This window comes from Macaca nemestrina, chromosome 12 (assembly GCF_043159975.1).
Source record: "Macaca nemestrina isolate mMacNem1 chromosome 12, mMacNem.hap1, whole genome shotgun sequence".
Taxonomy (NCBI): Eukaryota; Metazoa; Chordata; class Mammalia; order Primates; family Cercopithecidae; genus Macaca; species Macaca nemestrina.
This window is the reverse complement of record NC_092136.1, coordinates 11408981-11423407: the sequence shown is the minus strand read 5'-3', so window position 1 is coordinate 11423407 and position 14427 is coordinate 11408981. Positions and strand designations below refer to the sequence as shown.

At 50.8% G+C, this 14427-nt stretch overlaps 1 protein-coding gene across 1 annotated transcript; it reads right to left on the bottom strand.

The window, feature by feature from the left end:
* Positions 1 to 124: 124 nt before the first annotated feature.
* LOC105469451 (integrator complex subunit 5) lies at positions 125 to 6251 on the bottom strand. The gene is made up of 2 exons (XM_011720461.2): positions 6108 to 6251; positions 125 to 3272 (listed from the first exon to the last, which is right to left on the bottom strand). The coding sequence occupies exons 1-2, from the start codon at positions 6185 to 6187 to the stop codon at positions 293 to 295; spliced, it is 3060 nt and encodes a 1019-aa protein (XP_011718763.1). The 5' UTR covers positions 6188 to 6251; the 3' UTR covers positions 125 to 292.
* Between the last annotated feature and the right edge of the window lie 8176 nt (positions 6252 to 14427).

Sequence of the window (14427 nt, the reverse complement as noted above, 5' to 3'; positions counted from 1 at the left end):
CTGTCTCATTGGTAGAGTGCACACTCTAAATTATCGCAGGGGGTGGGGCTTCAGGCCAGGGGCGGGAACGTCCAGAGCCAGGCGCTGTCCGACTTCGCACGCTCTCAGCATGACAGAAGCACTGGACTGGTTTTCTCAAGTCGGCAAATTTTATTTAGAAAAAAAAAGTGGGAGAGAAAAAAGTGACAGCGCTCCTTAGGCCAAGGACTTAGAACCTCCACCCTGCCGTCGCACGTTAGTCCCTTCCCTCTCTCACTGCTCAACCTCCCTGGGCTTCCAGAGCAAGAAAAGGCTACGTCCCTTGTCGAAGAAGAGTGGACGGTGAAGGTGCCTGGAAACGGCCAGAGAAAAGACCCAGGCGGTCGATGTTGCGGTGGAGGACACTGTGCAGCACAGCCAGATGGGGTCCACCCTCACCTCCACCCTCCCTGGAGAAGTCCCGGATGAAGCGACCTCGCTCTGATTGGAAGATGAACTTCTGAGGCAACGGCCCATGCTCCCGGAGAAATCCCCAGACACTAAGCAGCAGCAGACGCACCTCGAAAGGTGCCAGTTGGCTAAATACTTCATGCATATTACCCAGGGCCGGAGGCAGGAGACTTCCCTCAGCCATGACAGCTACTAAGGTGCAGGATGCCTCCAGGTGCCAGGGGGAGTGGGTCGTGTCAGGGTGGCGAGAGGCTTCCCAATGGCCCAAGAGGGCGGCCAGCAGCCCCCGAAGCAGCACGGAACAGTAGCACAGGGCTGGAGGAGCAGCGGCTACCAGCTTTAACAGCTCAAAGAGCAGGGGCTGTTCCCGGAAGCGCCGGCCAATGCGGAGATCCCGCTCCACGGTGGCCCGAGCGTGTTCCTCGGGGGGCCAAGCCAGCTCTGCACCAGCTGCATCGGGACACACACTCTCCACCAAGGTCACTGCCACTGCTTTGGCTGCCTCTGGACTCAAGATGGGCGCCCCCCAGCATTCCCCACATTCAGTGCCCCCTGGGGCACTGCAGCAGTGAACCAGGAGGCTGAGGAGGCTCTGGGTGTTATAGATCACTTCCTGCTGATTTCGTGACTGGACAAACTTGGGTGGCTTTAAGCCACGGCCGATGACTCCAGCATGGAAAACTGACCAAATCCCTCCAGGACCTGGCACAGCTGCAGTGTGCCTCCGGTTAGTGTCCAACAGGGAGGCAGAAGCCAAAGAAGCTGAAACAACTGAGAGAGTCTCATTGTCCCCATCTACTTCCCCTCCAAACAGTTCTGTGTTGCCTCGATGTAAGGCTCCCTCAACCAGCAGCTGCAGGACAGCCTTGAGTCCAGCTGGGGACGTCTGAGACAGGCGGGTGAGAAGCTGACAGGCTGAGGCCACACCTGGGGGGCCATGCAGCCTCAGAGAGGCGAAGAAGTGGTGCACCCCAGCCCTTACCAGTCCCAGGAGCTGGGAGGGGGATAAGGCTTCAGGAGGAAAGGGGCAAATGGCCAGGAGGGAGGCAGCAGCTTCAGCTACTTCCTCCTCAGGATGTAGCAGGAGAGGCGCCAGGTCAGATAGATGGGCTGAGGCAGATTCCCCAAAGTGCGCCCCTAGGGCTGCAGGGCCCTCGCCACCCTGCTGTTCCCACCCTACTAGCAGTGCCAAGTTGCGCAGGAACCGGGCCGTGAAGGGAGGCTGTAATGTCCCCGCATGCACCCGAGCCAGACAGCTTCGGAAAGCCAGGGGCAGGAGGCCAGACAGACTGACCACTAGCCCTGCATATAACTGGGTGGCCAAACTCAACTCTTCAGGGCTTCGGGCTCGGCTCAGCAGATGGCCCAAGGCCTCAGGTCCACAGCTAGGCCGGGTATAGACAGATAGCAGGCCCAAGAGCTGGTGCTGCCAGAGGAAGCGTTTCCGTTCCAATCGTAACGTCTCTCCACACAGCTCTCCAACATGGTTTTTTAGCGCATCTAAAAAGGGCACCGAGCGGGGAGGTGGGGCCGGGCCTAGCACCCCTTCCCCAGGAGACCCTCCCCGGTGATGAACCAGCTTTTGCAGGTGCAGCAGCAGCAGCTGGATTAGCCGGTCACAAGCCTCACGTACGGTGTCTGGCACAGCCAGGCCCTGGGTGGTAATGACCGAAGCAGGCATAGCTGTGTCCACCAGGAACTGCAGCAGGCGGTAGGCACCTGCCCCAGAGGCCTGGCTCACCAGGTGCACAGCCAGGTTCAACATGTTGTCCAGCTCCTCTCGGGGGAATCCTTGAAGGTGTTGCTGCAGCTGGCTCAGCACAGCTGGGGGCTTGAGGCAATCCACAAGCTCTCCAGAGACTGTGCCCAGCAAAGCTGGTGACATGACTGCCAGCTGCAGTAGGAAGGGAACCGTGGCCTGAAGGGAGGGGTCCCCACTTCGGCCTCCAGTTCCCCCTGCCAGGCTATCATGGAACATTCGCAGGAGCTCCCGTCGGATACTATCTCCATGGCGGGAGGCCAGGTGCCCTAGGATGCCTACAACTGAGGCAATCTTGGGCACCCGTTTCTCCGCAGGAATGGCAGGAGATCCAGGGAAGGGGTCTGTAGAGGGGGTCTGAGAAGAGCTTCCACCACTGCTGCCAGCTCCACCTCCAGCCCCACCATGGACGCAAAAGTCCTTAAGGCCACAGGAGAGAACTCGGGAAATGATGGTGCCAGGAAAAGAGGAGCCAATATGTGCCACAACCCAGTCAAAGTGTGGAGAATGCTGAACAGAGGTATCCAGCAAGGCATCCACACACGCATCTGGGCAGCTACCAATGAGAGCCGAGAGGCACTGCACATAGATGTCCATTAATGTACGCGTGGCCCTACAACCCATCCACAGCTGTAGCAGTTCATTAAGAGCGCCAGTAGCATGGGGAACACGCTGGTGCTGGCCTGAGTACGTGCTGCTCAGTTGCCCCATGAGGTCAATGGACCATGCACTAATCACAGGTGCCCAGGCCTTTGGGTTGGCCCGGATAAACTCAGACAGCACCTGCTGCACTTCCTGAACCACATCCTCTAGACCAGGTCCCCCAGCAGGGACATGGGAGGCTGGAGGTGGACGGAGATGAGGTGGACCAGCCACAGGGGTTTCATCCAGGACAGCCAGGTGGGCCCGGACACTCTCATCAAAGACACCTCTCAAGTGGTCAAGCACAGCAGCCCGAGCAGGTGGCAAAGAACGGAGCAGGAGAAGACCACAGCGAGCATGTTCCCGGGCTGAGAGTTGGTGGCCCAAAAGGGGGTCTACGCCAGTCAGAAAAGCCTTGATTTCCTGGGACAGCTCCTGAGCACTATAAGGAAGCAAAAGAAACAGACTTAGAGTGTTGTAAGATGTTAGGCAACTTACCTTTCCTGCATGAGCTTTGTCTTTTATTTCAACAGGGATATTAAAATTACTTCCCTCATAAAAGAATGTTTGTTTTTTGAGATAGAGTCTTGCTTTGTTGCCCAAGCTGCAGTGCAGTGGCGCCACCTTGGCTCACTGCAACCTCCACCTACTGGGTTCAAGTGATTCTCCTGCCTCAACCTCCCACGTAGCTGGGACTATAGGCGCCTGCCACCACACCCGACTAATTTTTTTTTCTTTTTGTATTTTTAATAGAGATGGAGTTTCACCATGTTAGCCAGGATGGTCTCAATCTCCTGACCTCGTAATCTGCCCGCCTTGGCCTCCCAAAGTGCTGGCATTACAGGCATGAGCCACCGCACCCGGCCAAAAGCTATGTTTCTTTCAATGACAACAGTAATAATATCAGTAACAGATAACTCTTAGAACATCAACAGGTACTCTTTTAAATACTTTGCATGTATTATTTCAATCCTGACAACAGTTCAATAAGGTAGGTACTATTATGATCCCATTTTACAGATAAATCAAGGTTGGCTCCAGTGGCTCACGCCTATAATGCCAGCATTTTGGGAGGCCAAGGCTGGTGGATCGCTTGAGCACAAGAGTTCAAGATCAGTCTGAGGAACATACTGAAACTCCATCTCTACAAAAAAAAAAAAAAAAAAAAAAAAAAAAATTAGCCAGGCATGGGGGCATGTGCCTGCAGTCCCAGCTACTAGAGAGGCTGAGGCGGAAGGATCACTTGAGCCCTGGAAGCAGAGGTTGCAGTGAGCCAAAATCGCACCACTGCACTCCAGCCTGTGTGTGCCATCAAAAAAATAAACGAACGAAATCAAAGTTAAGCAATCAGACTATATTCGCCAGGAGTGTAGGAACCATTTCTGTGCTCTTCAACACTGAATCCACTTCTATTGAGGTACATAGTATATGGAAGGTAGTCAATAAATATTTGTTGAATTGACTATATTTGTGTTTCTATAATATCTGCTTTAAAAACATTTCCAGGCTGGTTGCAGTGCCTCACGTCTGTAACCTAGCACTTTGGGAGGCCAAGGAGGGTGGATCACTTGAGGTCAGAAGTTCAAAACCAGCCTGGCAAACAGGGTGAAACCTTGTCTGTATTAAAAATACATGCCAGGCCGGGCGCAGTGGCTCACGCCTGTAATCCCAGCACTTTGGGAGGCCGAGGGGGGCGGATCACGAGGTCAGGAGATCGAGACCATCCTGGCTAACACGGTGAAACCCCGTCTCTACTAAAAAGTACAAAAAACTAGCCGGGCGAGGTGGCGAGCGCCTGTAGTCCCAGCTACTTGGGAGGCTGAGGCGGGAGAATGGCGTAAACCCGGGAGGCGGAGCTTGCAGTGAGCCGAGATCTGGCCACTGCACTCCAGCCTGGATGACAGAGCGAGACTCCGTCTCAAAAAAAAAATAAATAAATAAATAAATAAAAATAAAAATACATGCCAGGCCCAGTGGCTCACGCCTGTAATCCCAGCACTTTGGGAGGCCAAGGCGGGCTGATCACGAGGTCAGGAGATCGAGACCATGCTGGCAAACACGGTGAAACCCTGTCTCTACTAAAAATACAAAAAAAAATTAGCTGGGCGTGGTGGCCGGCGCCTGTAGTCCCAGCTTCTCAGGAGGCTGAGGCAGGAGAATGGTGTGAACCCGGGAGGCGGAGGAGCTTGCAGTGAGCCAAGATCATACCACTGCACTCCAGCCTGGGTGACAGAGCGAGACTCTGTCTCAAAAAAAAAACAAAAACAAAAACAAAAAAATTAGCCAGGCATGGTGTAATCCCAGCTACTTGGGAGGCTGAGGCACGAGAATCACTTGAACTCAGGAGGCAGAGGTTGCAGTGAGCCGAGATCACGCCACTGCACTCCAGCCTGGGAGACAGGGTGACCGTCTCAAAAAAAAAAAAAAAGTCACCTTTCCATTCCAGCTTTATCACCTTCCACCACCACCCCTGCCCCACCCCATCCCACAACACAAGCACCTTGAAATCTGCTCTTAATGGGGAAAAAAAAAAAAAAATTGTAAGCCCCTTATTAAGGGCTCTCCCTCCTAATATCTGTTTCTTCCCATATTCTGCAAAATCTTAGTCACCTACCACATCAACAACCACCATCTACCCAGCACCCTCAATGTGCCTGGACATCAGGGTGTCCCAGGGCACAAAGTAATAATGCTTTTCAGCCCTTTCCCTCCTAAAACATATGGGTTCAGTCTCAGAGGTTCAGAAACCAGAGTTATGGAAGGCGGCAAATCCCCTTTCTCTTATCGCCTTTTCTGTCAAAGAAGACAGCATCCTCTAGGTGCTGATAAGGCTCTGACAGTGCCATTCCTCTGTTTCCTCCAAAAAAAACACCCTAATATAAGGGAGTAACTCAGCCGGACTGCATTCTGTTTCTGGGCCTGGGGTCTCAGGGAGTCTCCATGAAGTCAGGATCTTGGGTTTCCCAGGGTCAAAAATGGCCAGGGCAGCTGGGTTCCCAAGAGTTATGATACCCCCGACTCTTGGGAGAGGAAGCTCGGGGTCGAGGGTAGTTAGGCATCGGAGTCTAGGGAGAGGCAGGCCCGAGGTCTTGGGAGGGCGGGCACTGGAGCCCTGAGTTTTGGTGAGGCAGTCCCTGAGTTCTGGGAGGACCTGACCAAGAATCTCTCTGAGAACCCTGACGTGAGTTATCAAGGCAGGATCCGGGTTTCTACCGAGAAGGCTGGGGATCGGCGCGGGGCCACGCGGTGGGAGGAAGGTGCCAAGGGCTCTAACTACCTGAGAGGCGCGGGACCGTGGGTGGCCGGGGCAGGCCCAGGAGGCCCTGGGGCCCCGGGAGGGTCGCACAACGCGGACATCCCGGAGCCCGAGCCGAGCCCGAGGCGGGAGCGGCGGAGCGCAGGCGGCGCATGCGCGCTTACAGGAAACGCGAAAGGAACCAGCTACTAGGCCTCTCAGGAAAATTAATCCGGCGATGTCCTCGACCCTCTTACATTGGTTCCGCACCCCGTCGGAGTCCCAGAGCAGAATCCCGGGACGATGATAGCAGGAAGCCGATCTGTCCTATATGCAACCACTTTTTTCAAAAGCCTATTGACATACAGACTAGGCCCGGCGCGGTGGCTCACGCCTGTAATCCCAGCACTTTGAGAGCCCGAGGGGGCGGATCACCTGAGGTCAGGAGTTCAAGACCAGCCTGGTCAACATAGCAAAACCCCGTCTCTACTAAAAATACAAAAATTAGCCGGGCGTGGTGGCTCATGCCTGTAAACTCGGGAGGCTGAGGCAGGATAATGGCTTGATCCCGGGAGGCGGAGATTTCTGTGAGCCGAGATCTTGCCGCTGCACTCCAGCCTGGGCGACAGAACGAGACTCCCGATAAACACACACACACACAAACTGGCCGCAGACACTCACAGTGAGATTTTAATTATTTTTCCTAACGCCAAAAATACAAAATGTTCAACTCACAACTTTTAAAAAATGAAGCATAGGAAGGTTTTGTTGTTGTTGTTGTTGTTTATTTTGTGACCGTGCAGTGACAGAATCACCCCTCTCTGCAGCCCTGACCTCCTGAGCTCAAGCCATCCTCCCACCTCAGTCTTCCAGGTAGCTGAGATTATAGGAGCACATCATCACACTTGGCTACTTTTTAAATATTTTCAGAGTTAGGGATTTGCAGGGGGTGGAGGGAGTGTCTCCCTATGTTGCCCATACTGATCTCCAACTCCTGTCCTCAAGTGATTCTCCCACCTTAGCTTCCCAAAGCACTGGGATTACAGAAGTAAGCCACCACACCCAGCCAGTCTCTCTTTGTTTTTTTGTTTCTTTTTCTTTTTCTTTTTCTCTTCCTTTTGAGACAGAGTCTCACTCCCTCACCCAGGCTGGAGTGCAGTGGAGAGATCTGGGCTCACTGCAACTTCCGCTTTCCAAGTTCAGGCGATTATCCAGCCTCAGCCTCCCAAGTAGCTGGGACTATAGGCGCCCACCACCAAATCTGGCTAATTTTTGTATTTTTATAGAGACAAGGTTTCCCCATGTCTGCCAAGCTGGCCTCCAACTCCTGAACTCAAGTGATCCATCCACCTCAGCCTCCCAAAGTGCTGGGATTACAGGCATGAGTCACCGCACCCAGCCTTTTTTTAAAATCTCATTCTGTCGCCTAGGCTGGAGTGCAATCTCGGCTCTGCAACCTCCACCTCCCAGGTTCAAGCAATTCTCCTGCCTCAGCCTCCCAAGTGGCTAGGACTACAAGCATGTGCCACCACGCCCAGCTAATCAGACACATGTTGGCCGGGCTGGTCTCGAACTCCTGATGTCAGGTGATCCGCCTGCCTCAGCCTCCCAAAGTGCTGGGATTACAGGTGTGAGCCACCGCGCCCTGCCTACAAAAATGCTTTTACAAGAGAGAGAGAAGGGAAGAGAGAAAGCAGAAAAGAAATGGAAAGAAAGAAGAGAAAACTCATAAAAGAAAAAGAAAAAATAAGAGAGAAGGAGGGAGAGGGAATCCAAAACAAATTGAGCTAGCTAGCCTAAAGATGTCCTTCCAGTGGCAAGTATGAATAACATCCTTCCATCTATCTTCACTGTTTAGGCTTCTCTCTCTCTCACAGCTTCCCAGAATAGGGACCTTCGTGTCTAACTCACAGCCCCACACCTGCCAGAGACAGAGCTTGCTAACTGTATAGGGAGCCAGTACAACTCATCAAGAGCCCTCACTCAAGCCAGTGTACCTAGATCAGGTTCCAGCTGTTCTACCTACTGGTCGTGTACTTTACTTAACCACTCAATAACTGTTCCTTCCTCTGGAAATGAGGAGGTTATATTAATATTACAAATACCTCAAAGGGTTGTTACGAAAACTGAAATGAGGTAGTATGGTCATTGTATAGCACTTAGTGCCAGTGATGGTAAGCGCTAGACAAGCATTAACTATTTTTGTGTTTATTGAATGAAACAGAAAATAAGCTGTTTGACAACAGAGACTTGGCCGATTTTGTTAAAAGCTATATCACTGGGCTGGGCACGGTGCATCACGCCTATAATACTAGCACTTTGGGAGGCCGAGGCAGAGGGGATCACAGGTCAGGAGTTCAAGACCAAGCTGGTCTTGAACACAGTGAAATTCTGTCTCTACTAAAAATACAAAAAATTAGCCAAGTATTGTGGCGCCCGCCTATAGTCCCAGCTACTCCGAAGGCTGAGGCAGGAGAATCCCTTGAACCTGGGAGGCGGAGGTTGTGATGAGCCAAGATTGTGCCACTGCACTCCAGCCTGGGTAACAGAGCGAGACTCAGTCTCAAAAAAAAAAAAAAAAAAAAAAATTAGCCAGCATGGTGGTGCACACCTGTGATCCCAGCTACTCAGGAGGCTGAGGCAGGAGAATCGCCTGAACCCGGGAGGTGGATGTTGCAGTGAGCTGAGATTGCACCACTGCACTCCAGCCTAGGCGACAGAGCAAGACTCCATCTTAAACAAAACAAAGGAAAAAACAGAACCTACTACATGCCAGGCAGACACTGTTGTAGGTGATGAGGATATAGCAGGTTTGTTTTTTGTTGTTGTTGTTTTGAGACGGAGTCTCCCTCTGTCACCTAGGCTGGAGTGCAATGGCATAATCTCGGTTCACTGCAACCTCCACCTCCTGGGTCCAGGTGATTCTCCTATCTCAAGCTCCTGAGAAGCTGGGATTACTGGCGCCCACCACCATGCCTGGCTAATTTTTATATTTTTTAGTAGAGACAGGGTTTCACCATGTTGGCTAGGCTGGTCCTGAACTCCTGACCTCAGGTAATCCACCCACCTATGCCTCCCAAAGTGCTAGGATTACAGGCGTGAGCCACCGCGCCCAGCCCTTATGCATGATTTCGTGTTTGTTCTTAAATTTTATTTACTTAAATTTTTTTTTTTTTTTTTTTAAATTCGAGATGTTCCCCAGTCTGGTTTTGAACTCCTGGCCTTAAGCAATCCTCCCACCTCAACCTCCCAAAGTGCTAGGATTATAGGCATAAGCCACAGTGCCCCGCCTGTTCTTACATTTTAGAAGTTCAATTATTTACAGTGTTTCTACCACCTATTACCAAGCATCATTCTAGGACAGTAAATCTGAGGCAATTTCTACTCCTAGCTCTGCCTTAAACTTGGACCCAACACTTCCCTTCTCAGGGCCTCAGATCTGTGAAAGGGAGCTTTTGAACCAGATGAATTCTGCCAGCTATGAGACTAGAATGTATTTCTTGACCTTAGATATTGCATAATCTAAGGGTGTTCATTTTGGAGTTGGACAGATCTGGATTCCTATCTGCCATTTATTAGTAAAATAACCCTGAGCAAGTGACCCAGCTATTTGGAACCTGTTTCCTTGTCTGTGAAACGAGCATGACACCTCCATCTCACACACTTTGTGAAGGTCACTTGAGATAATTTATGTAGCGCTTAGCATAAATGCTAGATACAAAAACTCCTCTTTGAATGACAACAGTGACAAGTGGCAGTTTGAAGGACTCTGGAATTAGACTGCCTGGACCCAAGTCCTTCTATCATTTTCTAGCTAGTTACCATTTTTCTGTACCTTGATTTTGCCTGTCTAAAATGGGGATAGTGGCAGGGCGAGGTGGTTCACAACTGTAATCCCAGCACTTTGGGAGGCTGAAGTGAGTGGATCACTTGAGGTCGGGAGTTCGAGACCAGCCTGGACAGCATGGTGAAACCTTAAAAATACAAATAATTGCCGGGTGCGGTGGCTCACGCCTGTAATCCCAGCACTTTGGGAGGCCGAGGCGGGCGGATCACAAGGTCAGGAGATCGAGACCACGGTGAAACCCCGTCTCTACTAAAAATACAAAAAATTAGCCGGGCGCGGTTGTGGGCGCCTGTAGTCCCAGCTACTCGGGAGGCTGAGGCAGGAGAATGGCGTGAACCCGGGAGGCGAAGCTTGCAGTGAGCCGAGATCGCGCCACTGCACTCCAGCCTGGGCTGGGCGACACAGCGAGACTCCGTCTCAAAAAAAAAAAAAAAAAAAAAATACAAATAATTAGCTGAGCATGGTGGCAGATGTCTGTAATCCCAGCTACTCGGAAGGCTTAAGCAGAAGAATCGCTTGAACCTGGGAGGTAGAGGTTAGAGTGAGCCGAGATCCCAACACTGCACTCCAGCCTGGGCGACAGAGCAAAACTCCGGCTCAAAAAAAAAAAAAAAGAGTAGAAATTATAAATTGGGCTGGGCGCGGTGGCTCATGCCTGTAATCCCACCACTTTGGGAGGCCAAGGCAGGCAAATCACGAAGTCAGGAGTTTGAGACCATCCTGGCCAACATGGTGAAACCCTGTCTCTACTAAATATAAAAAAAATTAGCGGCTGGGCACAGTGGCTCAAACCTGTAATCCCAGCACTTTGGGAGGCCGAGAGGGGCGGATCACGAGGTCAGGAGATCGAGACCATCCTGGCTAACACAGTGAAACCCCGTCTCTACTAATAATACAAAAAAAATTAGCCGGGAGCAGTGGCAGGCGCCTGTCGTCCCAGCTACATGGGAGGCTGAGGCAGGAGAATGGCGTGAACCTGGGAGGCAGAGCTTGCAGTGAGTGGAGATCATACCACTGCACTCTAGCCTGGGCGACAGAACGAGGCTCCGTCTCCAAAAAAAAAAAAAAAAAAAATTAGCCAGGCGTGGTGGCGCATGCCTGTAATCCTCCTACTCGGGAGGCTGAGGCAGGAAAATCGCTCGAACCTGGGAGGCAAAGGTTGCAGTAAGCCGAGATTGTGCCACTGCACTCCAGCCTGGGTGACAGAGCAACACTCTGTCTCAAAATAGATAAATAAATAACTTTGCTGGCCATGCTGGCATGTGCCTGTAGTCCCAGCTACCTGGGAGGCTGAGGTGGGAGATTGCCTGAGCCCAGGAGGTCCAGGCTGCAATAAGCAGTGATTGTGCCATTGCACTCCAGCCTGGGTGACAGAGAGAAACCACGTCTCAAGAAAACAAACAAGGCTGCTCATGGTGGCTCACACCTGTAATACCAGCACTTTGGGAGGCTGAGGCGGGTGGATTACCTGAGGTCAGGAGTTCGAGGCCAGCCTGGCCAACATGGTGAAACCCCGTCTCTACTAAAAACACAGAAATCAACCGGGTGTGGTGGCATGCACCTGTAATCCTAGTAATCCCAGCTACTTGGGAGGCTGAGGCAGGAGAATCGCTACAGCCTGGGCAACAGAGCGAGACTCCATCTCAAGAAAGAAAGAAAGAAAGAGAGAAAAAGGAAGGAAGGAAGGAAGATAGAAAGGAAAATAAAACAAACAAAAACCACTGGACATTAAGTGAAATATCGCACAAGGAAAAACAACTGGACATAATACTTTTTTACTAGTGAAATTGCTGACTCCAAGTTCTTAGGCAGGGAAAGTAATAAGTGAATCTGGAATATATTATTGCGCCAGAAAGCAATGAAGTGCTCAAAGACTGTGGTTGTGTCACAAGGACTTAGGGACCAACTTGAAGAAGCTATCATTTGCCAAACTTGTCATAATTTCAGCATGAAAAACTGTAATATATTTTAACATTGGAAAAAATCTGTAAATTCACAGTGATAACAAAAAAGGGGCAGGGCTCTTCTTTTTTGTTGTGAAAAGTCTTGCTCTGTCACCCAGGCTGGAGTGCAGTGGCATCATATCGGCTCACTGCAACCTCCCCCTCCCGGGTTCAAGTGATTCTTCTGCCTCAGCCTCCCGAGTAACTGGGACTACAGGTGCGTGCCACCACGCCTGGCTAATTTTTTGTATTTTCAGTAGAGACGGGGTTTCATCATGTTGGACAGGCTGGTCTTGAACTCCTGACTTCAGGTGATCCCCTGGCCTCAGCCGCCCATAGTGCTGGGATTACAGGAATGAGCCACCATGCATGGCCTGGGCTTTTCTTTTCAGAATGTCATAGGAATAATATGAATGAATGAATGACAGTATTGGAAAATCATCATTTTGTAACACAGTAATAACTAATTCAGGTAAAGATCATCATGGCTACTAAACCACTGGGCGGGCCAGGCTAGGTGGCTCACGCCTGTAATCCCAACACTTTGGGAAGCCGAGGTGAGCGGATCATTTGAGGTCAGGAGTTCAAGACCAGCCTGGCCAATATGGTAAAACTCCACCTCTACTGAAAATACAGAAAAATGGCCGGTGCAGTGACTCACATCTGTAATCCCAGCACTTTGGGAGGCCAAGGCGGGTAGAGGACCTAAGGGCAGGAGTTTGAGACCTGGCCAACATGGTGAAACCCCATTTCTACTAAAAATACAAAAATTAGCCAGATGTGGTGGCACATACCTATAGTCCCAGCTACTCGGGAGGCTGAGGTTGAATCCAGGAGGCAGAGGTTGCAGTGAGCTGAGACTGTGCCATTGCACTCCGGCCTGAGTGACAGAGTGAGACTCTGTCTCAAAAAAAAAAAAAGGCTGGGTGCGGTGGCTCACGCCTATAATCCCAGCACTTTGGAAGGCTGAGGCAGGCGGATCACCTGAGGTCAGAGTTCGAGACTATTCTGGCCAACATGGTGAAACCCTGTCTACTCGGGACGCTAAGGCAGGAAAATCGCTTGAACCTGGGAGGCGGAGGTTGCAGTGAGCCAAGATCGCACCTCTGCACTCCAGCCTGGCGACAGAGTGAGACTCCATATCAAAAAAAAAAAAAAAAAAAAAAAAAAATTAGGTATTTAATCAATGTTAAATGTCTTAGCTGTGATTATAGTATTGCGGCTACATAGAAGGATATCCTTAGGAATAAGGTTTCATGTTGTCTATATTTGACTTTCAAAGGATTTAATTCAGTAAGGACAAGAAAAATGTAGATACACAAGTGTAGCATAATGTTAATAACCGGTAAATCTAAGTAGAGGGCATATATGGGGGCTGATTTTACTTATCTTTTCTCTTTACTAGAGATTTTTTTTTAATTCCACTTGTAATCCCAGCACTTTGGGAGCTAAGGTGGGTGGATCGCTTGAGTCCAGGGCTTTGAGACCAGCCTGGGTAAAAACTCCGTCTCTACAAAAAATTTTAAAAAATCAAGTCAGGGGTGGCCGGGCATGGTGGCTCACACCTGTAGTCCCAGCACTTTGGGAGGCCGACGTGGGCTGATCACGAGGTCAGGAGATCGAGACCATCCTGGCTAACACGGTGAAACCCCATCTCTACTAAAAATACAAAAAATTAGCCGGGTGTGGTGGCGGGCGCCTGTAGTCCCAGCTACTCGGGAGGCTGATGCAGGAGAATGGTGTGAACCCGGGAGGCGGCAGAGCTTGCAGTGAGTCGAGATGGCGCCACTACACTCCAGCCTGGGTAACAGAGCGAGACTTCATCTCAAAAAAAAAAGAAAAAAACAATTAGTCAGGGGTAGTGGTGTGCCCCTGTAGTCCCAGCTACTCAGGAGGCTGAGGTGTAAGGATTGTTTGAGCCCAGGAGATCAAGGTTGCAGTGATTTGAGACTATACTACTGCACTCCAGCCTGGGCGACAGACCCTGACTCTTTCTTCTTTTTCTTTTTTTTTTTTTCTGAGACGGAATCTCGCTCTGTCGCCCAGGCTGGAGTGCAGAGGCGCAATCTCAGCTCACCACAGCCTCTACCTCCCAGGTTCACGCCATTCTCCTGCCTCAGCCTCCCGAGTAGCTGGGACTACAGGCACCCGCCACCACGCCTGGCTAATTTTTTTGTATTTTTAGTAGAGACAGGGTTTCACCGTGTTAGCCAGGATGGTCTCGATCTCCTGACCTCATGATCCACCCGCCTCAGCCTCTCAAAGTGCTGGGATTACAGGCATGAGCCACCGCGCCCGGCCCAGACCCTGACTCTTACAAAAAAATAAAATACATATAAATACATACATACATATAAAACATATACATATAAAAAACAAAGGGCATGTGCAGTGGTTCACGCCTGTAATCCCAGTACTTTGGGAGGCCAAGGTGGGAAGATCACAGGGTCAGGAGTTCAAGACCAGACTGGCCAACACAGTGAAACCCCATCTCTACTAAAAAATACAAAAAATAAGCCAGGCCTGGTGGCGGGCGCTTGTAATCCCAGTTACTAGGGAGGCTGAGGCAGGA

Coding starts and splice junctions, on each gene's coding strand:
- LOC105469451 (XM_011720461.2), bottom strand. CDS start 6,187: ATGTCCGCGTTGTGCGACCCTCCCGGGGCCCCAGGGCCTCCTGGGCCT. Junction 3,273..6,107: donor CACGGTCCCGCGCCTCTCAG/GTAGTTAGAGCC, acceptor GCTTCCTTATAG/TGCTCAGGAGCTGTCCCAGG.